The sequence below is a fragment of the Pseudophryne corroboree genome, chromosome 6 (assembly GCF_028390025.1).
Source record: "Pseudophryne corroboree isolate aPseCor3 chromosome 6, aPseCor3.hap2, whole genome shotgun sequence".
NCBI lineage: Eukaryota > Metazoa > Chordata > Amphibia > Anura > Myobatrachidae > Pseudophryne > Pseudophryne corroboree.
The window spans coordinates 488,638,692-488,663,686 of NC_086449.1; the positions used below are offsets into that span (position 1 = coordinate 488,638,692).

General features: G+C 44.4%; 1 protein-coding gene across 3 annotated transcripts in view; it reads left to right on the forward strand.

The window, feature by feature from the left end:
* Positions 1-24,995, forward strand: part of CNTN1 (contactin 1) — a 337,119-nt gene that overhangs the window by 243,470 nt on the left and 68,654 nt on the right. For all 3 annotated transcript variants that reach the window (XM_063927312.1, XM_063927314.1, XM_063927313.1), the window contains 4 exons: positions 11,865-12,037; positions 14,614-14,709; positions 17,070-17,276; positions 17,761-17,857. In XM_063927312.1, the coding sequence (XP_063783382.1) occupies positions 11,865-12,037; positions 14,614-14,709; positions 17,070-17,276; positions 17,761-17,857 (573 nt within the window). The remainder of the gene's footprint in view (positions 1-11,864; positions 12,038-14,613; positions 14,710-17,069; positions 17,277-17,760; positions 17,858-24,995) is intronic.

Below are 24,995 nucleotides of genomic sequence, written 5' to 3' on the forward strand. Positions count from 1 at the left end.
GGTGCGACAAAATGCTTTGCCCCTCCCCTTCCCCCTCCCTCATCCCATCCAAGTCCACTCCCTCACCTCTGGAGAGAATCTGGTGAGGGGGACCTGCTCAGGGCCAGAGAAATGGATACCTAGAAACAGTGCCGTAAGTAGACATTTTAGCACTGTGTGCAAGAAACGGCATCGGAGCCCCCTCTATGTAAAACTGGGGTAGTGCGCAAAAAATATAGAGGTGTGGCTTCGTGGGGAAGGGGTGTGGCCACAAAATAATACAAATTCCTATAACGGTGCACAGTAGTCTCCATTATTCAAATTACGCCGCACAGTAGCACCACTACACTAGGTAGAGCTCCTTTTACACCTTACGGCGGACAGATTCACCTTTTTACACATTACGGCAGACAGCGACCCCTTTTTACACATAACGGCAGACAGCGTCCCCTTTTTACACATTACGGCAGACAGCGTCCCCTTTTTACATATTACGGCAGACAGCGTCCCCTTTTTAAACATAACGGCAGACAGCGTCCTCTTTTTGCACATTACGGCAGATAACGCCCCCATTTTATACATTACGGCAGACAGCGTCCCCCTTTTTACACATAACGGCAGACAGCGTCCCCCTTTTTACACATTACGGCAGACAGTGTCCCCTTTTTACACATTACGGCAGACAGCGTCCCCTTTTTACACATTACGGCAGACAGTGTCCCCTTTTTTACACATTACGGCAGACAGTGTCCCCTTTTTTACACATTACGGCAGACAGCGTCCCATTTTTACACATTACGGCAGACAGCGTCCCCTTTTTACACATTATGGCAGACAGCATCCCCCTTTTTACACATTACAGCAGACGGCGTCCCCATTTTACACATTACGGCAGACAGAATATATAGAAAGAAAGAAAGAAAGAATTATACTTACTGTCTCCGTTGGCAGTCAGGCTCCTCGGTGCAGCTTCTTCTTGCAGATATCCCGGGCAGGGGAGCAAGAGGAGGAGGAAGGAGGTGGAGGAGAGAGCCGCAGCAGCGCAATGTAATTGGTGGAGGCGCTGCTGCTGCTGTCCCTCTCCTTCACCATAGCTTTTCCCAGCATTCACAGCGGCGGACAGCCAATGGTGAAGGAGAGGGACAGCAGCAGCAGCGCCTCCACCAACTACACAGCGCTGCTGCGTCTCCCTCCTCCACCACCCTCCTCCTTCCTCTCCCCCGTAGCCGCTGCGCTCCACTCCTTTCTTTGGCGGGCGGCTGTGTGCTGTGGGCGGCGGTGGCCCGCAGCACACAGCGGCATGTAATGAGTCAGTTTGGCTCATTACATGCTGCACTGCTTTGGGCCCCTTGACAGTGGCGGGCCCCAGTGCAAGGCACTGCTTGCACTGGCGGTAGGTCCGCCACTGGCCCCAACACTGCCAAGATTTGTGTTTAGTAAATTCCCAAGCTCACACTTAGAAAAAAAAAAACTAGAATGGATTCGGGAGCTTAGTAAATTTCCACCAATATTAATACATTGTCAAAAATGTTATAGCCAGATAACCGCATCTCTCCCAGATCTAAATCTCACATTTGAGATCTTCCCACCTGCATGCAGCATGGTTTTACATAGATGTAAAGGTACTCCTTTTTCTTACTTTGCTCCCAACTCTGAATCAGACCCCAATTTGTCCAAAGATGTTCTAAATATGTGCAGACGTGTATCTAAGAAGAGTATAGCTCAGAGGCAGAACTCTGGGAGGCAACAGAGTCAGCTGCCGCCGGGCTCCTGCTTTGAAGGGGACACCTCTCCTCCTGTTCCGTGTGTTCAGCGACATTAATCAATTAAGTTAAATGACAGCAGCCGGTATCTCGTCCGTAGCCAAGTTCCCCACTAGTCACTACACCTTACAAATCACACCCTCTTTATTATAGATACACTGGAAGCAGATACCTTACTGATTAAGCTAATTGCTCCTATAAAGGAAGCATGAACATTCTAACTATATGAAGTTATTTCTCAGACAATTACAAGGAACTTCATATACTGTAGTTAGAATTCTCATACTTCCTATGCAAGATCAGATATCTCCATCAGTAAGGTGCATGCGACCAGTGTAAGTTTGTGGGTTCTAATCCTGGATATGACACTTGCAAATTATTATTATTTTTTTTTTAAATAACATTTTATTGATTATTTAGGCATATAAACAAATAAATACAACGTTGTAACAATAGGAGGCATATAAGGAACGAATGAGATATTATAATCAGGAGGGGGGGGGCACTCAATAGACATATCAATAAGTAATTATCACGCTTGCCTCCATGTAGACAAATCACCTAAACGCTACAACTATCCATTAGGGTTAAGAGAAAGGGTGAAAGAAAGAAACAGAGGGTATGGAGAGGGGGGGGGGGGGGGGGTGAGAAGAGATAGGAAGGTCGACCAGTCCGAGCTATTGATGTATGCAAATTCCAGATGCAGATAAGATCTAGTTAATATCCCAAATAATCAGCACCAAACATATAGAATGAGGCACTAGGTATTAGGTGTTAAATGGTTGTCAATGGTGGTTCAGCGTTAAAATGCAAGGTCCATGGTGTCCATGTCTCAGTGAAAGAGAGTGGGAAGTCTCGGATAGAAGCCGTAATTCGCTCTAACTTATATGTGAACCAAATTGCGTTAATAGTAGCGGTCATAGTAGGAGGGGCCACAGATTTCCAATTAGACGCTATTAGACATTTGGCTGTGTTCAGGATGTGTTTGATTAGGGCCCGTTGGTGGCGCGAGGTGTCAGGGATGGGGCGGGAGAGTAGTGAGTAAAAGGGTGAGTCTGGCACGGTTAAGTGCGTAACTTCTAGAATCAATTTATGAATTTGTCTCCAATATTGGCGAATAGTTGGACAAGACCACCAAACATGCAACAAGGTTCCCCTGGAACCACATAGTCTCCAGCACTCGTCCGAGCACGTTGGATAAATAGAGTGTAATCTAATAGGTACCAGGTACCATCGATAATACAATTTATATGAATTTTCGGCTATACGAACTGAAATAGAGCTTTTGGTAATTTCCTGTCTAATATCCTCCCATTCCTCTACGGTTAAGGTCTCCCCCACCTCCCTCTCCCACGCTAACTCATGACTCTCCTTGGGGGGGATATCGTGTGACAGTAGCACTCGGTATATGCGTGAAAGGAGTCCCTTCGTTAAACGAGAGCCACAACACCATATTTCCAGAGGGGTAGCTATGATGGGGTTGGTGGGTTTAGGGAGTGTACCGTAGAAGTGTCTAATTTGTAAAAATTGGTAAAATACAGAGTGAGGAAGCGAGTAGCGGGATTGCAAATTTTCAAAGGATGGGAATGAGGAAAGAGGGGTAATGTCCTGAAGGAAGAGAATGTTGTGCATTGTCCAATGATGGAATGCAGAGTGATTATTACCCGGTGGGAAGTGCGGGTTGTTCCATAGAGGAGTTAGATAGGGGTTGTGGGATCGGAGTTGATAAAAGCGAGTGCAAAAATCCCACAATGACAAGGAAAAGCGCACCGTTGGCAAGAGTAAGGTAGAGGCGGGTCGGGAGCGGGCTGGGCACCATAGTAGGGTTGAGAGTGAGAACATACGGAGAGATTGTGCCTCAATGCATGTCCACGTTCTCTGTGCTGGAGGTGAATGCCAGAGGACACATGAAGCCAGATGTGCGGCTCGATAATATCGAGTAAGGTCTGGTACGCCCAGTCCGCCTTCCGAGCGGTGTTGTTGTAATAGCCGTATCTTAACCCTGGGTTTCTTCCCAGCCCATATAAAGCTAGATATATCTCGCTGTAAATTCTTTAATATTTTGACTGGGATGTGAATAGGCAGGGTTTGCCACAAGTACAATATCCGTGGTAGTAAATTCATTTTGACTGCTGCTATGCGACCAAACCAGGAAATAAAGAATTTGTTCCAGGCAGCAAGATCTGTTTTAAACTGAGATATCAACCGTGGGAAGTTAGCAGCATACAGCGATGAATAAGATTTGGTTAGATAGATGCCTAAATACTTAAGTTTAGAATTTTGCCATTTAAAGGCAAAGGAGGAACGTAAAGTACTAAGATCCTGTGGGGGGATATGCAAATCTAGGATCTCTGTTTTGTCTGCATTAAGTTTATAATTTGAAATGGAGCTATATGTGTGGATCTCCTGAAAAAGCTGTTGTAAGGACACGTGTGGGTTAGTCAAAGTCAGGATGACATCATCTGCATACAGTGCGATTTTATATTCATGATTGTCCACCCGAATACCTGAGATATTGGGATTCAGACGGATTTTCGCCGCCAGTGGTTCCATAACTAGGGCAAAGAGTAAGGGGGAAAGTGGGCATCCCTGTCGGGTGCCATTTTTGATAGGCAGAGGCGAGGAGGTAAGGCCATTAACCAGAATTGACGCTGAAGGATTAACATAAAGCGAGGTGATGGCATTATAAAATGGGCCTTGGATACCCACTGCCTGTAGGGCATGCTGTATGAAGGGCCAGGCTACCCTATCAAAGGCTTTCTCCGCGTCAAGAGCCACCACCAAAGTTGGGGCGGCATCCCGATGGGAGAGGTGTATGAGATCTATAAGACGCCTAGTATTATCAGCAGCCTGACGATTGGGAATGAAGCCTACTTGATCTGGGTGTATCAGTGTGAGAAGATGAGGGGCGAGTCGATTAGCCAGGATTTTAGCGAATAGCTTTAAGTCTGTGTTTAATAACGATATGGGTCTATAGTTTTTTAGTTCCGTAGAATCTCGATCAGGTTTGGCAATAACTATAATATTGGCTCTGGTGGTCGCTGCATCGAGAGAGTTCCCCTCCATCAGTGAGTTGAATAGTGAATGTAACATAGGGAGAAGGGCTTGGGAAAATTTCTTATAATATATGGCAGTATATCCGTCCGGACCCGGTGCGGAGGAGCGACGAAGCTGCCCGATTGTGAGAAGAATTTCCTCGTGTGTGATAGGATCATTGAGTAACTTAAGGTCCGCTGCGGATAATTTCGGTAGTTGACAAGAGGAAAGATAATGTTGGATATTTGTTATATAATGTGGGTCAGTAGCGGCCTCAGAGGGGAGGTTATAGAGGGAAGCATAATATTCCTGAAAGAGGGAAGCCATCACTTTAGGGTCATTCGTTGTGGACCCGTCAGGACATTTTAATGCCAGGATCCGATTGAGCGTGCGTTTCTCGCGCAGTCGCCGGGCTAATAGTGTATCTGCCTTATCCGACTTTTCATAGAATTTTTGGCGGATCCATAATAATGATTTGATCGTTTTCTTTGTGAGTATTTGGGATAGCTGCCCTTTCAGGGCGAGTATCTTTAAATACAATTTACGTTTGGGGAAGTGCTGATGACGGAGTGTCATAGATGTTAATTCAGTCTCCAGGTCCGCGATCCGTTTAGACTCAATCTTCCTCTGAGTTGACGTAAGGCTAATAAGGAGCCCCCGCAATGTCGCCTTGTGAGCTTCCCATAGTATTGTGGGCGACATGTCAGGGGAGATGTTATCATTTAGGAAGTGATGAATCGCTTCCTCTATTCGAGTCACATTATCAGGCTTAAGAAATAGGGACTCATTAAGGCGCCACTTGCGGGAAGTCTGAGGTCTATGGGAACAAGCAAGATCAAGCAGAATCGCATAATGGTCAGACCAGGTGGTCGGAATCACTTGGGCTCCCAACAGGGATTGGGTGGAGTCCCTATCTACAAAAACGTAATCAATACGAGTGTATATATCGTGTTGTGGGGAGTAGTGTGTATAACCCTTAGCAGAGGGGTAAAGTGTTTTCCAAGTATCATATAAATTATGTGCGGTAACACAGGTCTGAAGGAGCTTAGATAATTTGGTGTGAGGAGAGGGCCCAACACCTGGACGGGATCTGTCAGCTTGGGGATCCATTGTAGCGTTGCAATCACCAGCCACAATAACCCAGGGATTCGAGAATTTAGAGAGGTGGTCAGAAAACGTCCTAAAGAAGGAACCCTGCTGCATGTTTGGAGCATAAACCGATGCCAAAGTAATGGGAGTTTGATTAAGGGAGCCGGAAAGGATCACAAATCTGCCATGGTCATCACGAATTGTGTCCTGTACAACAAAGGGCAGGTCACGATGAACCAAGATGGCAGTGCCTCTGCGTTTAGTTGACATTGTGGAGTAGAAGGCATGAGGATAGCGTTTGGAGCTTAAGGAGGGGTGAGGGGTCTTAAAATGGGTTTCCTGCAAGAATATGATATCCGCCTTTTGTCTGGTAAAAAACTGAAACGCCATGGAGCGTTTGGTCGGGGAATTAAGGCCATTGACGTTAATGGATAAAACTTTCAAAGTCATGGGGGTTGAAGGTCTGGACAGCGCAATAAAAAGGGCAGCTCTGGACATGGTCGACCTTGGGGTATGAAAGAGGGGAGGTAAAGAGAGAAGTAACAGGTAAAAGAGATCGTGAAAACGAACAGTAGGGCTAGACCCTTTCCTAAAAGCGGGTTGGGTCTAGGAATGAGGGGGCGGGCACCAAGCGGGCAGCCCCTTCGGGGTGTGGGATCATGTCTATGGTAACACATAACAAGGAAGATGAGGAACATATAGGAGGGTGTAAGGAGGAGGAAATACATTCCGCGAACCAGGACAGAAGGGGAACGGGAATTTCAGATCAGGCAGTAAATAGGGGTAAGTAGAAAGAAAGGATACCACTATCATCAATCGTATGAACAATTACTGTGCTTAATTACGTAGAGTCAACCAAAGCATCTTAAAGCATAACACCAATGTGGCCTATCACATTGTATAGATAGATCAATAGCGGTACTTGACCACAATAGTATCTATAATCGTCACCTCCAGGGTCGGCGTCCGAGTGGCCCCCTTGATTCTAACAGCAGATTAGCCTTTCCAATTCAAGGCACGAAACCAGCAAAGGAAAGAGGGACCACTCTGAACCGAGACGCAGGAGGCTCAGACTGCGTCCAATTGGTCCAGCCGCTAAACTCAAATGTGGCAAATAATATTGTATAAACTGAAGTATGAGAAACTAGTGTAACATATTAATTAGATCAAGAAAATAATTAGTTGCAAAATAGCCCATTTCTCTATAGTGAGAGCCAAGGTGGGTGGGCCTGTATCGAGAACTCAAAAAAGCTGTGGGCAACATGAGAAAAAAAACAAAAAAAAAACTATATCCGTAGAATAGGCAAACCGGGTCCAGAGGGGCACACCGTCCCCCGGAGCAGACCAGGCGGATAGCCCGTCTATCCCCAAGGGCGCGGCCAGCCACTCCCAGGACAGAGTCGCCACCCAACCCCATATAGGAATGAGATAAAATAACTTAAAATACTGAATTAGGCAAATCACAGAGACCTAACATGTGAAATAATATTTCAGTAAGTCACTATAACAGTAAACATGGGAGGGGTCTATAAACATTATCCAATATAACTACTGATCCGATGAGGGAATTCCGTTCGTTCATTTAGTAGACCATTCGGGGGCAGGAGCCCCAGGCCTCCTAGGGGAGGCAACAGGAAGTTGCTTTCGGATCTCGTCAGGAAGAGACTCAAATAAGCCCAAGGTTTTGAGGAAGTCATATCCCTGGGAGGGCGTTTTTATCGAGTGGTGAGAGCCATCCTTCGTGACATGGAGCTGGAACGGGAAACCCCATTTATATTTGATGGAGTTATCTCGAAGGACTCTAGTGATAACGGTCAGGTCCTTGCGTTTTCGAAGCGTGGAGGGGGCTAAGTCCTGGAATATCTGCAGTTGGGCTCCAGAATAGAGAACCGTTTGATGATCCCGGGCCGCCGTCATAAATTTCTCCTTCGTTTTGTAGTAATGGAACCGCAGGATGACATCTCTTGGGGGTTGAGATGGTGGTGGGCGTGGGCGCAGAGCTCGGTGAGCTCTATCGAGAAGGAGGAAGTCTTTTGGGACTTCGGGGATCATGGTTTGCAGCAGGCCTTCCAGAAAGGTCGGGAGGCCCTCCATAGGAACGCTCTCCGGAATGTTACGGATCCGGACATTGTTCCGGCGGTTCCGGTTGTCCATATCTTCTAAGTGATCCTCTTGCTGGGTTATGTCCGCCCGGATCTCCGCCAACTCCTGTTCGACCACCACCTGGTACTGGCAGACTTCATCCACTTTACGTTCCAGGGTATCTGTGCGAGTGCCGAGATCAGCTAGTTCAGTTCTAAATTCAGTCAGGATTGATCTCATTTCCGTTTGGATGGTCTTAGTGACGATTGCCACTACATCTTGGGTCGTAAGACCTGACTTTGGTGAAGAATCGTCATCGGCATCCGACTGGGGGTCCACAGAGGGGGAGCCTCGTGGGGTAGCACCTGCTTTCTCCCATGCTCGGAGGATACTAGGCTTAGCTTGAGCAGGTGTTTTGCGGTTCTTTTGCGACATGGCGGAATGATAGAAGCTGATTGATGTCCAGTAGTAATATCGGTCCAGTAGGGTTGTTGAGACGGTCACAGGATGGGTTGGGAGCAACTTCCAGAGACTTTATAAGTATTATGAGTTGTAAGTCCCTAATCACATCCTGGTCGCAGAATGATTTAGTGTAAAGCAGGTATCATATGAACCTCATATGGTAGTGGGCAAAATAAGTAGTAATCAAGTGTGAGGCACAGCCGGCATTGTCGAGTAAGGTAGATAGTCCCCACTCATGTCGATCCTGGCAGCTAGGCGGAAGAAGGAAAAAGGAGGAGGGGGGGGCACGCCCGCCCGGTCACGGACCAGCCAGCGACCAGCCGCCGCGCAGCAGGACCCGGGCAACGAACGTGCGCCTACTTCAGATGATGGCACTGCACAGTGAGGAGCCGAATCAGGAGCCCCACGACTGGAGGCCACACGCCCTCGGCCTCTCTCTTGTTTTCGTCGGGTCCCGTCCTGTTCCTTGATCCGCGCCCTAGGGCCTCAACGCTGCAGGTTAGAGTGCTGCGGGGGCTGAACGGCCGGGGGTCGCAGGAGTCAGCGCAGATCTACTTCACCGCCCAGCGAGCCACCCACAGCCGTGGATGGACTTGCAGCGGGGCAGGGGCCTCACAAGATCCCCCGGTGTTCAATGTGAGCCTGCAGGTGGGGGGGGGGGGGGGGGGGGAGAACCTGTAGCCCAGGGCAGCCTTCACCCCAGTGTGCTTAAAGTAGTTGCAGCAGGGCCCCAGGCACACGGGGGGGCCGCCGCTGAATGAGCCACACTACTTCCGACAGGCCAGGAGGGGGGGGGGGGGGTCGCCGACGGGCCAGAGTCTGATCCGTAGCAGCGGAGGACGGGTGCGCGAGTATAGCTCGCGGGAGGGGAGGGAGCCGCCGTCACCTCAGAGCTGCCGGATCTGCAAGCCGGGGGCCTCCGCACGTCCTCCTCCGATCACCGCCGAGTCTCCTCTCTTCTTCCGTCACCCAAGATGGCCGCCGCCCGGACCCTGCAGCGCGTCTCTCGTCTCCAATCTGACAGCAGACGAGTCCCGCCGGACGGGGACCAGCGCTGGGCAGTCTGTGGGGATGTCTGCTGAGGGGACAAGGACCAGGCCGGCTCCACAGGAGTTCCGGTAGGGCAAATCACGCGGGCGGGGGATGTATAGAAATCGAGGCCCCGGCTTCAAAGCAGCGAGTGGGCCGCAATCCGCAGGAGCCAGTAAACCGGCTCCCCGATTCCGCGGCACCGACTCACCGCCTGCTCCACAGGTGTAGGGTGCTGATCCAGGGAGTTAGGGCTTATATATATGGGTGAGGAGGCTTCTTATTAGTTATAATCTCTCAGGTCCCTGGGAGCTCATGTAAAGCCCAGCTTCCTCGCTCAGCATCCAGGCCACACCCCCACTTGCAAATTAATTGTCAGAGAAATAATCAGCATTGTGAGTGACTGAGCAGATCTATGTAGTGTGTGGCTGGACCCCTACATAGATCTGCCTAGATGCAACGGTTTTGTAGTAGCTTCATATTGTTAGAACCTGCAGGCTTGCTATGCTGGAGCAAATATATATATATATATATATATATATATATATATACATATACACACACATACATATATACACACAGTATATACATATATATATATATTTATATATCTGTATATATATATTATATATTTATAGGGGGGGCACCAATATTTTTCTTGCCTCCAGGCAACTGGGACAAACTTACGCCACTGGTATAGCTAAATATGTAATAACAAAGCTATGTAAAATGTCTCTCATTAATGAAATAGAGGAACATTGCTGGAGCATAAAAAAAGACATTCACAAATATTGTAAATGCTGTCTTCTGCTGTCTCCTGAATGAATGTGAATCAGGCTGCATGCTCATCAGAGGTCATATTTTATGAAGATTGTTACTACCTTAAATATTCCTGCTTCTCAAGGATGTGGGATTCTGTTCTTAACAACCACTCTGTGAACAGTGCAGGAATGATTACATGTTGTTTACAAGAAGAGGGTGGCACCTGCTGGGGAATTAAATGGACAAAAATAGATTTTTTTTTTCTTATACTTTCAAGTTGTCATTTAGCTCAGGTTCAGCATAAGAGTATACTAGAATGCTCATTGCTGGTAATAGTCCCATCAGATAATTATAAGAACAATATTGAGGAAGGCAAGCGCAGGATTTCTGGGGGGTGTCCAAATGTTTAATTTTAGAGCGATTGTCGCCAGCCCATGATGGATGCATAATTAGCATGTAACAAGCTTTAGTCTGCCCCAAAGCACAGCTTATGTAATACAGTATATCAGACATATGCAGGCCCAATGATCATGGTAAGTCACTTACCAGGTTCTCTCTCTGGTGCAGTGATTGAGCACTCAGCTCCACAGACACACACACATAGCAGATGGTAGGGAAATCTCCTGCTGCTGGGCATGTGCAGCTGCTCCATTCTGCCATTTATACTGCATGTATTATTCGCTGGCCAGGCTGTGGTGAAGGTGGTTTCTGGGAAGGGGTTGGCATTCCTCCTCACTCTTATGTTCCCAGTACTGAGATGGGAGTTTATCAGAATCACCCAGGATATAAATGTGCTTATCTTGGGGGTTGCTGAAATGCAGATTTCACTGGAATATTGAGATTTTTGAGAAAATCAATATTTTATTTTTCCAATCAATGGCAGGATTGTGAGCGTTAATTATGAAAATAATGGTGAGAAAATAGGTTTATTGATGCTCAGTCCTCAGTTCCAACGTAATGGTATCGTGAATAAATCAACGGATCAGAGTTTAGGAGAGGTCCATCCTCTGTGTTTGTTTGAAAATAATTGGGTGCTTTTGCAGTTTGATTTATATTAGCAAAGAACGATCGATGAAGTGTCTTCTTGCCTGTAATCCTATCTTTGTTTTGGTAAATATATCTTAGTGCTTATCTCCTATGTAATAGCCCAGATCTGTGACTCTGTGACTGTGTGTACAACGCTGGGCGTGGCTAGGAGCTCTCATTGATTTAGTGCCAGTCTACTAATATTAATGAAGTCATTTGTATTTATTTGTCATCCTTAGGATCAGTTATGTGGTGAGGGGCAGGATTCACTTCTGTTTGTCCACATATTTTATGACTGACAGCCACAAGCGCTGGTTTTGCCTGTTACATTGACCATAAATAATTTTAACTGGTCCTGGAACACCAATCCAAGGAAGCCCTGCAAGCATACCATGGCACCCCAGGGTGCCACGGCACACAGTTTGAGAACCCCTGCTCTAATTGTCAGTATCTGCTTTAGATTCAGGTGGATTAGTAGTGACAGGTTCTCTTTAACGGCTGCATAAAATGAATCGTGAGAAAAGATAAATGTATATATACATGTATAATTGCAAAGTACTGTAAAACATGGCAATAGAAAGGTTTGCATTATATTATCTGATATTAAATGTGTGTTTAAAAATATTTTTTTTGTAGGTGGCGACAAAATAATTGGGAGCTTGATCTTCTAAATCCACGATACAGCATGATAGGAGGCAACCTTGTCATCAACAACCCAGAGAAGTCAAAGGATACTGGGAAATATGTCTGTATAGTAACAAATGAGTATGGAACAGTAAGGAGCAATGAAGCCAGCCTAAACTTTGGATGTGAGTGAGCATTTACATACAATTTTACAACATCTAACAACAATGAGGTATAAACTATTAAATAACTTGGTTCCCATATTTTAAAGTATCTGATACTGAATTAAAACCTCAAGCTCTATAATTTGCCAGTTTATTACATTACTATACTCTGTATTCACACTGGATAGAGAACGGAACCAACAGTAGATAACCACACTGGAAGGAATTGTCTTGCTTGACCAAAAATGTTACTGAAGTGGCATACTGTATACTGTAGTAGACCTCAGCATTAGCTGGTCAGGTCTAATAAGATGTTTACAAGTGGTCCCAATATAATGGCCAAGTATTGGAGAGTTTTAATATTTTTTTTCTTTCTAATAAAATTCTTGTAATCTTTGATAAAAAAAAAACTATTAAAAACATGTTAAGTCATTTCTGAATGTTTTATACTTGTTTTATGAAACATAGATACATTTTAACTTACATATATACAGAAAATGAAACCATACTAAGAATTACATACAGAATATATAACAAATATATATATACATATATATATATAATCAAATTGTTTCCATCTTAAAAACATATTCAGGAGAAGTTGCATTAAGTGGCAGGTTTGTAGTCCACCTTCACTGAATATTATCAAACCTACTAAAAGAATCTCTGAGGTCCTAAATGTCAAGGGGTGTTATATTTGTAGCATCAATTTCATCCTCACGTAATGAAGAACATCTATGTACAATCTTTTGATATTATAGAGCACCATCCTTTTGCCACATTGTGTCACATATCCTGGTTATCCGCTGTATGACAACAGCAATACCTGCCCCGGAGAGAGGGTTAGCTCACTAATGACTAGGATGCAATTGGAATAACCTCAAATGATCTACTAGAGAGGAAGAAAGTATGTTTATATAACCCCTTCCTTACATGTATTTTGCAAAGGCATGGAAGTGCCAGCAATAGCATCACAACTCACCATCGCTGCCTGATCTCACCCCAGACTGGCAGATTTTTGAGCGCAACCCTTTGAGGCTACAAACTTAAATCAGTGAGTCTGGGGGTACTGCCAAGTGCAGAATATAGCCAAACTTAATTGTGCTGTGAGCCACCTTGCTCCTAATTGGATAGAAACCGTAGTCTTTACTTTTTTTTCTATAGTGTACTAATCATTTTTTATTTGCTCTAATTGATTAAATCATTTGAGTTGCATTGGTGCACTTCTTTTGTGTCTGCCAACTGTTGCATTTTGAAGTGATTAGTCTGGCAATGCTCCCAGAAGCTAGTCACCATGGAAATGATACATTGCTTGCCAATTAAAAGTAGTATACATAGCAAACCATAAAATAGCAACTATAAACTACATTCCAAAAATTATGCCGTGGGCCTAAAGCTGATCTTGCCCCATTTATGTTCTATTAATCTTAGTTGTGTTTTAGATTCACAGCTTATGTTACCTATAAGCTGATCATAGTGGTTGCAAAAAAGTGAAAGGGTTTATTTAATGAAGACTTCACTGTGAAGGTTTCCATTCACAATCTGCAGCATGTTTCCTAACAAGTTGCATATTTAACTTTAGTTTCCTGATCGCTCAGCCTATTTCTACTAAGACTGCCTTTTTTTGTATCCTTATAATTTGTACATGTGCTACCAAGTCTCATTGCCAACCAGCTGCTTGGCACAGTTCCTTGTCTTAGGCCAGTGGTTCTCAAACTGCGTGCTGTGGCACCCTGGGGTGCCGCAAGGCTCTTGTAGGGGTGCCTTGGATTGTTGGTTCAGGACCAGTTCAAATTATTTATGGTCAATGTAATAGGCAAAATCAGCGCTGGTGGCTGTCAGTCATAATATATGAGGACAAACAGAAGCAGATCTTGTCCCTCACCACACAGTTGAACCTGACAAATAGACACAATTTACTTAATATTTATTTCTAAGTTTCTCAATAAGAAACTTTTGGCCAAGGGGTGCCATGACAAAAATTCTGATACTCTAGGGCACTGTGATTCAAGAAAGTTTGGGAACCACTGCCTTAGGCAATTGCCAGTTTTTACCATAATAATCTCTATCCAGTGAGTGACCCTGACACATGACCGTGTTGTCAGTTAAGCATCACATTTATTGGTGTAACTAACAGATACTGGGGCAGATGTATTAAACCTGAAGAAGTGATAAAGCAGTGTTAAAGAAGTGATACGTGGAAAGTGATAATGCACCAGCCAATCATTTTGGGTTTGAAAAATTGCAGTTAGGAGCTGATTGGCTGGTGCATTATCACCTTCCACTTATCACTTCTTTAACACTGCTTTATCATTTCTTCAGGCTCAATACATCTGCCCCATTGTAACTTGTTCACTAAACTACGATACCATGTTAAAGCATATACCTTCTGTAATGCCAGCAACCTCCACACCTGGAGAACACAGAAATGTACCATAGCAATGGGAAAGAATAATCATGAAACCTGCTGCTTAGTAAATTTTGCCCATAGTATATCTTTAGGTCAGTATTGAATAAGGTCAGTATTGAGATGTATTTTGATGTATTTTGTGTGACATTTATTTCCCATTTATAGATTACATTTCTTTTAAACTTAGATCTTGATCCTTTCCCTGCGGAAGAGCGTCCTGAAGTGAAAGTGAAGGAAGGAACGGGAGTAATGCTGATATGTGACCCGCCTCCACACTTCCCAGGTGATAAAAATTAAATTACAAGCTGTATTTCTTTGTGCGTCTGATGTAGTGGCTGGCGTATATCGCCGCTACTGTATATACAGTAAATATATGGGTAGGTGCATAAGCAAAGAATATGAACGCTAAAACGCTTGTTTATCTTGTGTGCTTTCACTAAGATGCTTCTGAACTTCCTAAATAATTTACATACCTGTAACTAAATGTATTAAATCATAACACATCAATTAATTCACCTCTTGTATCTGAAAAACACAGATAAGCTAGACATTTAGGGCAGGGCATTTTATATTGGGTAGTATGTATCATTTAATGATTTGAACTAGTAAATGGGCGCTTTAGAGATAAAGGGGAATATGTATCAAAGCGTGTAAAGAATGGAGAAGTGGAAAAGTTCCCCATAGCAACCAGCAATCAGCTTTTAGCTAGCATTTATCAAGTAAATTCTATACAATGCTAACTAGAATCTGATTGATTGCTTTGGGCAACTTCTCTTCTTGTCCACTTCCCCACTCTTTACATGGTTTGATTCATCTCCCCCAAAATGTTACTAGCCGTTCCCTAACTGTGAGGCCGTGCTATTACTTTCCATTACATGGCATCCACAGTACAGGTGTTTAGTACCCAACAGTGAGGTGGCAGTGTGCCATCGTTACATTTCCGTTAGAGCAGTTTTTTTATTTCTTTTCTGCATTTGTACTTGTAGAGTAACTCCCAGCCAGCGCAGCTCCTGCGTCTGGCTGGGAGGTACTTGTCGCTGCCAGGGTCGCAGCGGCTGCGTGTGACGTCACGCAGCCGCTGTGGCCCAGCCCCCCCGCACGGTCCAGCGGCTGGACCGCACCCCGAAAATGGCGGCCAAACGCTAATCAGGCAGAGGCGATCGCTAGGCAACGACGGCCGTCGGCCATCTGGCATGCGCAGTTCTGACCCGATCGCACCGCTGCGAAAAACTGCAGTGTGAGATCGGGTCGAAATGACCCCCAATGTCTGCATGCAGCTATTATAATTTATTATCTTTTATTTATACGTCCCCACAAGAGTTTTGTAGCACCATGCAAAAGGGATTGGGGTTCAGTCACAGCGCAGACAGTTTCTGAATGTCGGCAGACAGAATGTCAACATGGATGTTTAAAATATTGACATTCACAAAAATCGACATGGTCAAAATGTCAACATTTAACATGTCTACACCAGTATGATGATAGTTAATTTTTGTGTTACATAAGGTTTAGGGTTATGCTAAAATAAGGTTTCCTTATAGCAAAGAAATCGACCCGATCCATTCTAAACAGGAAATATAACTTGTCAATTTTTATGCAGACATTATTTTAATGGGGGGTAAAGGAAATAGTCAAAAACATCAGAGGAAGTTTTGTCACCGTACACATGGGTGTTACAGTAAGTAGGCTCGATTGGTGCATAGAAAAGGAATGCCTCTGTTCAAAGAACAAAATGAACCATATGTACAATATATTTCACATAGTTAGATACTTAAAAAAAATAGCAATTTTGTTCCCTTACTTTCCAGATTTAAATATTCCTGAAAGGGTAAAGTAATCCTGACAGGGTAGAAAAATCACAAAATGGTCATCTTAATGATGAAAGTGGCAAAGGACTGAAGGCAGATTTTCCTCTTAGTTCTTTTCCCCAGGTCTTAGCAGAGTACAACAAGTGCAGTGACTAAATAATAGCCACTGAAGCAAATGGAAAATTGTATCACTATTGGGGTGTCAATGCCACTGCTATAGAGCAGGTTGTGCAAGTGGTGCCGTCACACAGTGCACAATGCCCGGGGATGGCAGCGGCATTGAACCATGGAGCTTGCATCTGGCTAGCAGGGTGCCGTTCCGGCAAGTTCTGCTCGGAGCATCAAAGGATGACTGACATGCTGCTGACATGCACACTGCAGCCATTAGAGCTGTCCGGAGCATCCTATACACTTTCTTCTGATGGCAGCCTAGCCCTCTCACATGATGTCACGGGTGCACGGACAGGGCTGCACAGGGTGGCCATGAGCCCTGCTCCAGCTGTAGTTAATGCTCATATTTGCTATAATTTTTAGTTATGGAGACTTTTTTTCTATAACAGTGGTGTACCACTGAGCACTACCCAATGCACACTAAAGTAACCCCCGTCTGTCTGACAGTTACTGATTTGTCACTTCTTTGTCATGTCTATTGATACTGTACATGTTTATTTTGAATAATGTTTTCACCTTTTTCTATATTTTAATGCCTCTCTAGTTGATGTTTATTTTAGCAAATTAAAATTCATTTATTTGTTAAGTTTAAATACTTTATATAGGATTTGCATAAATAATACTTTAAATGACCATTTAACTGACCTCTTTTCCCCCTTCTCAGACGATCTTAATTACAGATGGATTATAAATGAATTTCCAAACTTTATTGCTATGAATAAACAAAAATTTGTTGCTCAGACAAATGGAAATCTCTATATTGCAAAAGTAGAACAATCTGACAGGGGCAATTACTCATGTTTTGTGTCCAGCCCTTCAATTACAAAAAGTGTGTTCAGCAGATATACTTCACTTTTGCCGCAACCTGAAAGTAAGTGCCAGTAACTTCAACAGATATAAATAGATTTTCAAATATTTAGCTATGTTGTTATATTATATCTGATAGAGTATATTGTTGTGATATGTCCTTATTTATATTGTTTTTATATAATACCACAAAGGATGTTAACTTATGTACAAACACCTGTATACATTACATTTCTTAGATTTTACTTTATTTGAGTGTCTCATATGAACTTGTGTTCTTAGAATGATTTCAGTGAATTTAGTCCCAGAACTATATGTTACTTAAACTGGGATGTAATGAAGTCCAAGTTCGGTGGCCGTACGGGATGCCGGCTTAACGCAGATGTTTTTTTAAAGGTGCAATCATGTACACCATGACTTTTTGGCACAATCTCAATTTTCAATAAGTGGTTATTGCTATAGATACTTGACGTAAAGACAGACAGGTTGCTATAAATGAGAACATTTGTGCTTGTTAAATTTTGAATTTAGTTGTCTTTGTGTTTTAGCTGCGAAACGGTATGCAGCGGACATACAAGTTGCATTCACGGATACTTACGCTTTGAAAGAACAAAATGTGACACTGGAGTGTTTTGCGTTAGGAAAGTAAGTACTGCCAATGCTCTCAATGATTAAAAAATGGCATACTTACTGTACCTCTACTGACATACCTCTAGAGCAGAGTAGCTCCTCTATAGCAAATGTAGAACCTAAAACACAGAGTAAAACATAACAGCAATTGAAGTGAAGTAAATATCCTGTCTGCCCATCACTATGTATAATCATCCATCTCATTTTGTTATCATTCATTTCTCTGCCAATCTGATAATAGTTGTAGGAGCCAGCCAATGAAAATCCAAATAATAGAAAACCGTAAAAGCTCCATATATATGAGGAGAACCACCCTGTGCCTCTCCAAAGAGGAATTTTACCACAGTTGTAATAAACACCCAAATGGCCAAAGTCTTTGGGGTCTATTTACTAAGCCTTGGATGGAGAGAAAGTTGACGGAGATAAAGTACCAGCCAACCAGCTCCTAAATTCCATGTTAAAGGCTGTGTTTGTAAAATTATAGGTAGGAGCTGACTGGCCAGTACTTTATCTCTGTCTACTTTACCTCCATCCAAGGCTTAGTAAATAGACCTCTTTGTTTATGAGCCGGGTACTAAGAAACTTCTTATCTTGCCTAACCTTAAATTATAAACACTTAACTTTAAGGGGGTATTCAAGTTATCCAATTTTGACATTTTAACACAGACTTTACCTTGTAGCTCATGGAGCTGCGAGGTTCAGTCTGACTTCGGGGATTCTCGTGCGGGGCATCAGAGCTAATTGGATTGCTCTGATGTAGCTAATTGAATGCCCCCCTAAATATGCAGAATACCTTAAATAAAAAGCCAAAAACTAGATTTACCATAAAATAAAGCCAAATGTGTTTTGACAAGAAAAAACTAAGGAAACTTATGGGGAAGGGATGAGAAGATATGGTGGCAACCAGTAAGAAACAGCACTAAAACACAAAACATCCTTTTAGCGAGCATTCATTGGTTAACCACCCTCCCTTAGAAGCATATTATGGTGTGCCTATCTAGCAGGACTGTGTTGGCGTGCCCATCCTGAGCCGTCAGCGTCACCAAAACAAGGGAAGGGTCACCCAATAAACTTTTTAAAACTACTAAACCTAACATGAGCTGTTTCACACCGCAACACCCAAACCACACCAGGGGGTAAATTTACTAAGGTGGGAGGTTTTTTTTAGAAGTGGTGATGTTGCCCATAGCAACCAATCAGATTCTACTTAACATTTGTCTAGCTGCTTCTAGAAGATAATAGATACAATCTGATTGGTTGCTATGGGCAACATCACCAGTTCTAAAAATCTCCCACCTTAGTAAATTTCCCCCCAGGACTCATCTATCAAAAGGCATTTTGTTTCCCCCAGCACCCTGAATGATAACAGTAACCAGATTTAAATCTCACACAATATTGGAATTCAGAGATCTCAGTTACATATACTTGCGCAAATGTATGAATAAGCCCCAAAGCCACGTCAAGGCCTCTCTGTATATTTGGGGTCCCTAGCGCCATATCTAGGTGCAGCATACCAGTGAGAAAACTATAGTGTTTATAAATTAGTCTTAGTAAGCCGAAGCTATAAAGGAAGTGATACAAAAATGAGATGTAATTAAAATGGAGAAATAGTGTTAAAGAAATTAGTAAGTGATAAGTGTTAATAGAATGTTAGGGTATGCCACACTAAAGCCATCCAGCTCAGCCAGTCCACAGGCACCAAACCCCACACCTCCATTACCCCAATCTGGGTCTATGATTAACCAGCAAGGAGCCACATGATAATGGCTCCCTTCTTAAACATATCTAAGCTAAGAGCTACCTACCTTGGAGCAACCCCATAATGCTCCATATGGCATGTCAGGACCTGCACCTCCTCCTAATGCAGGAGCCTCTCTGCCTCTCACAACAGACATATATAGTGGCAGATGCTCAATATTCATAGGCAACCCAACTTGTTTTTAAATTCTATTTATGTACTGTTTTGTCCTTTTGGATACACCAATATGTATTAATAATCACTAATTTAAAGTTATGTTTTTACCCTTACCACACTGTACTATTTGTTTTTCTTAGAGATGAGCGGGTTCGGTTTCTCTGAATCCGAACCCGCACGAACTTCATGTTTTTTTTCACGGGTCCGAGCGACTCGGATCTTCCCGCCTTGCTCGGTTAACCCGAGCGCGCCCGAACGTCATCATGACGCTGTCGGATTCTCGCGAGACTCGGATTCTATATAAGGAGCCGCGCGTCGCCGCCATTTTCACACGTGCATTGAGATTGATAGGGAGAGGACGTGGCTGGCGTCCTCTCCGTTATAGTAGAAAAGAGTAAAGACTGAGTGACTTAGTTATAATTGTGGGGAGGATTGGGGACGGGGAGCAGCTGTTAGGGAGTACAGTGATTTAGATTAGGAGAGAGAGAGAGAGAGAGATTGACCTGATTTACTGGAGCTTAGGAGTACTGTAGAAGAGAGTGCAGAGTTTACTAGTGACTGACCACAGTGACCACCAGACAGTGCAGTTTTATTTAATATATCCGTTCTCTGCCTGAAAAAAACGATACACACAGTGACTCAGTCACATACCATATCTGTGTGCACTGCTCAGCCCAGTGTGCTGCATCATCTATGTATATATTATATATCTGACTGTGCTCAGCTCACACAGCTTATAATTGTGGGGGAGACTGGGGAGCACTGCAGTGCCAGTTATAGGTTATAGCAGGAGCCAGGAGTACAAGACAGTCACATACCATATCTGTGTGCACTGCTCAGCCCAGTGTGCTGCATCATCTATGTATATATTATATATCTGACTGTGCTCAGCTCACACAGCTTATAATTGTGGGGGAGACTGGGGAGCACTGCAGTGCCAGTTATAGGTTATAGCAGGAGCCAGGAGTACATATTATATTAAAATTAAACAGTGCACACTTTTGCTGCAGGAGTGCCACTGCCAGTGTGACTGACCAGTGACCTGACCACACTGACCACCAGTATAGTTAGTAGTATACTATATTGTGATTGCCTGAAAAAGTTAAACACTCGTCGTGTGACTTCACTTGTGTGGTGTTTTTTTTTTATTATTCTATAAAAAACTCATTCTGCTGACAGACAGTGTCCAGCAGGTCCGTCATTATATAATATATATACCTGTCCGGCTGCAGTAGTGATATATATATATTTTTTATATCATTATTTATCATCCAGTCGCAGCAGACACAGTACGGTAGTTCACGGCTGTAGCTACCTCTGTGTCGGCACTCGGCAGTCCGTCCATAATTGTATACCACCTAACCGTGGTTTTTTTTTCTTTCTTCTTTATATACTACGACATCTCTTTATCAACCAGTCTATATTAGCAGCAGACACAGTACAGTACGGTAGTTCACGGCTGTGGCTACCTCTGTGTCGGCACTCGGCAGTCCGTCCATAATTGTATACCACCTAACCGTGGTTTTTTTTTCTTTCTTCTTTATACATACATACTACGACATCTCTTTATCAACCAGTCTATATTAGCAGCAGACACAGTACAGTACGGTAGTTCACGGCTGTGGCTACCTCTGTGTCGGCACTCGGCAGTCCATCCATAATTGTATACCACCTAACCGTGGTTTTTTTTCTTTCTTCTTTATACGTACATACTACGACATCTCTTTATCAACCAGTCTATATTAGCAGCAGACACAGTACAGTACGGTAGTTCACGGCTGTGGCTACCTCTGTGTCGGCACTCGGCAGTCCGTCCATAATTGTATACCACCTAACCGTGGTTTTTTTTTCTTTCTTCTTTATACATACATACTACGACATCTCTTTATCAACCAGTCTATATTAGCAGCAGACACAGTACAGTACGGTAGTTCACGGCTGTGGCTACCTCTGTGTCGGCACTCGGCAGTCCGTCCATAATTGTATACCACCTAACCGTGGTTTTTTTTTCTTTCTTCTTTATACGTACATACTACGACATCTCTTTATCAACCAGTCTATATTAGCAGCAGACACAGTACAGTACGGTAGTTCACGGCTGTGGCTACCTCTGTGTCGGCACTCGGCAGTCCGTCCATAATTGTATACCACCTAACCGTGGTTTTTTTTTCTTTCTTCTTTATACGTACATACTACGACATCTCTTTATCAACCAGTCTATATTAGCAGCAGACACAGTACAGTACGGTAGTTCACGGCTGTGGCTACCTCTGTGTCGGCACTCGGCAGTCCGTCCATAATTGTATACCACCTAACCGTGGTTTTTTTTTCTTTCTTCTTTATACATACATACTACGACATCTCTTTATCAACCAGTCTATATTAGCAGCAGACACAGTACAGTACGGTAGTTCACGGCTGTGGCTACCTCTGTGTCGGCACTCGGCAGTCCGTCCATAATTGTATACTAGTATCCATCCATCTCCATTGTTTACCTGAGGTGCCTTTTAGTTGTGCCTATTAAAATATGGAGAACAAAAATGTTGAGGTTCCAAAATTAGGGAAAGATCAAGATCCACTTCCACCTCGTGCTGAAGCTGCTGCCACTAGTCATGGCCGAGACGATGAAATGCCAGCAACGTCGTCTGCCAAGGCCGATGCCCAATGTCATAGTACAGAGCATGTCAAATCCAAAACACCAAATATCAGTAAAAAAAGGACTCCAAAACCTAAAATAAAATTGTCGGAGGAGAAGCGTAAACTTGCCAATATGCCATTTACCACACGGAGTGGCAAGGAACGGCTGAGGCCCTGGCCTATGTTCATGGCTAGTGGTTCAGCTTCACATGAGGATGGAAGCAATCAGCCTCTCGCTAGAAAAATGAAAAGACTCAAGCTGGCAAAAGCACAGCAAAGAACTGTGCATTCTTCGAAATCCCAAATCCACAAGGAGAGTCCAATTGTGTCGGTTGCGATGCCTGACCTTCCCAACACTGGACGTGAAGAGCATGCGCCTTCCACCATTTGCATGCCCCCTGCAAGTGCTGGAAGGAGCACCCGCAGTCCAGTTCCTGATAGTCAGATTGAAGATGTCAGTGTTGAAGTACACCAGGATGAGGAGGATATGGGTGTTGCTGGCGCTGGGGAGGAAATTGACCAGGAGGATTCTGATGGTGAGGTGGTTTGTTTAAGTCAGGCACCCGGGGAGACACCTGTTGTCCGTGGGAGGAATATGGCCGTTGACATGCCAGGTGAAAATACCAAAAAAATCAGCTCTTCGGTGTGGAGGTATTTCACCAGAAATGCGGACAACAGGTGTCAAGCCGTGTGTTCCCTTTGTCAAGCTGTAATAAGTAGGGGTAAGGACGTTAACCACCTCGGAACATCCTCCCTTATACGTCACCTGCAGCGCATTCATAATAAGTCAGTGACAAGTTCAAAAACTTTGGGTGACAGCGGAAGCAGTCCACTGACCAGTAAATCCCTTCCTCTTGTAACCAAGCTCACGCAAACCACCCCACCAACTCCCTCAGTGTCAATTTCCTCCTTCCCCAGGAATGCCAATAGTCCTGCATGCCATGTCACTGGCAATTCTGACGAGTCCTCTCCTGCCTGGGATTCCTCCGATGCAACCTTGCGTGTAACGCCTACTGCTGCTGGCGCTGCTGTTGTTGCTGCTGGGAGTCGATGGTCATCCCAGAGGGGAAGTCGTAAGCCCACTTTTACTACTTCCACCAAGCAATTGACTGTCCAACAGTCCTTTGCGAGGAAGATGAAATATCACAGCAGTCATCCTGTTGCAAAGCGGATAACTGAGGCCTTGACAACTATGTTGGTGTTAGACGTGCGTCCGGTATCCGCCGTTAGTTCACAGGGAACTAGACAATTTATTGAGGCAGTGTGCCCCCGTTACCAAATACCATCTAGGTTCCACTTCTCTAGGCAGGCGATACCGAGAATGTACACGGACGTCAGAAAAAGACTCACCAGTGTCCTAAAAAATGCAGTTGTACCCAATGTCCACTTAACCACGGACATGTGGACAAGTGGAGCAGGGCAGGGTCAGGACTATATGACTGTGACAGCCCACTGGGTAGATGTATGGACTCCCGCCGCAAGAACAGCAGCGGCGGCACCAGTAGCAGCATCTCGCAAACGCCAACTCTTTCCTAGGCAGGCTACGCTTTGTATCACCGGTTTCCAGAATACGCACACAGCTGAAAACCTCTTACGGCAACTGAGGAAGATCATCGCGGAATGGCTTACCCCAATTGGACTCTCCTGTGGATTTGTGGCATCGGACAACGCCAGCAATATTGTGTGTGCATTAAATATGGGCAAATTCCAGCACGTCCCATGTTTTGCACATACCTTGAATTTGGTGGTGCAGAATTATTTAAAAAACGACAGGGGCGTGCAAGAGATGCTGTCGGTGGCCAGAAGAATTGCGGGACACTTTTGGCGTACAGGCACCACGTACAGAAGACTGGAGCACCACCAAAAACTACTGAACCTGCCCTGCCATCATCTGAAGCAAGAAGTGGTAACGAGGTGGAATTCAACCCTCTATATGCTTCAGAGGTTGGAGGAGCAGCAAAAGGCCATTCAAGCCTATACAATTGAGCACGATATAGGAGGTGGAATGCACCTGTCTCAAGCGCAGTGGAGAATGATTTCAACGTTGTGCAAGGTTCTGATGCCCTTTGAACTTGCCACACGTGAAGTCAGTTCAGACACTGCCAGCCTGAGTCAGGTCATTCCCCTCATCAGGCTTTTGCAGAAGAAGCTGGAGACATTGAAGGAGGAGCTAACACGGAGCGATTCCGCTAGGCATGTGGGACTTGTGGATGGAGCCCTTAATTCGCTTAACAAGGATTCACAGGTGGTCAATCTGTTGAAATCAGAGCACTACATTTTGGCCACCGTGCTCGATCCTAGATTTAAAGCCTACCTTGGATCTCTCTTTCCGGCAGACACAAGTCTGCTGGGGTTGAAAGACCTGCTGGTGAGAAAATTGTCAAGTCAAGCGGAACGCGACCTGTCAACATCTCCTCCTTCACATTCTCCCGCAACTGGGGGTGCGAGGAAAAGGCTCAGAATTCCGAGCCCACCCGCTGGCGGTGATGCAGGGCAGTCTGGAGCGACTGCTGATGCTGACATCTGGTCCGGACTGAAGGACCTGACAACGATTACGGATACGGACATGTCATCTACTGGCACTGCATATGATTCTCTCCC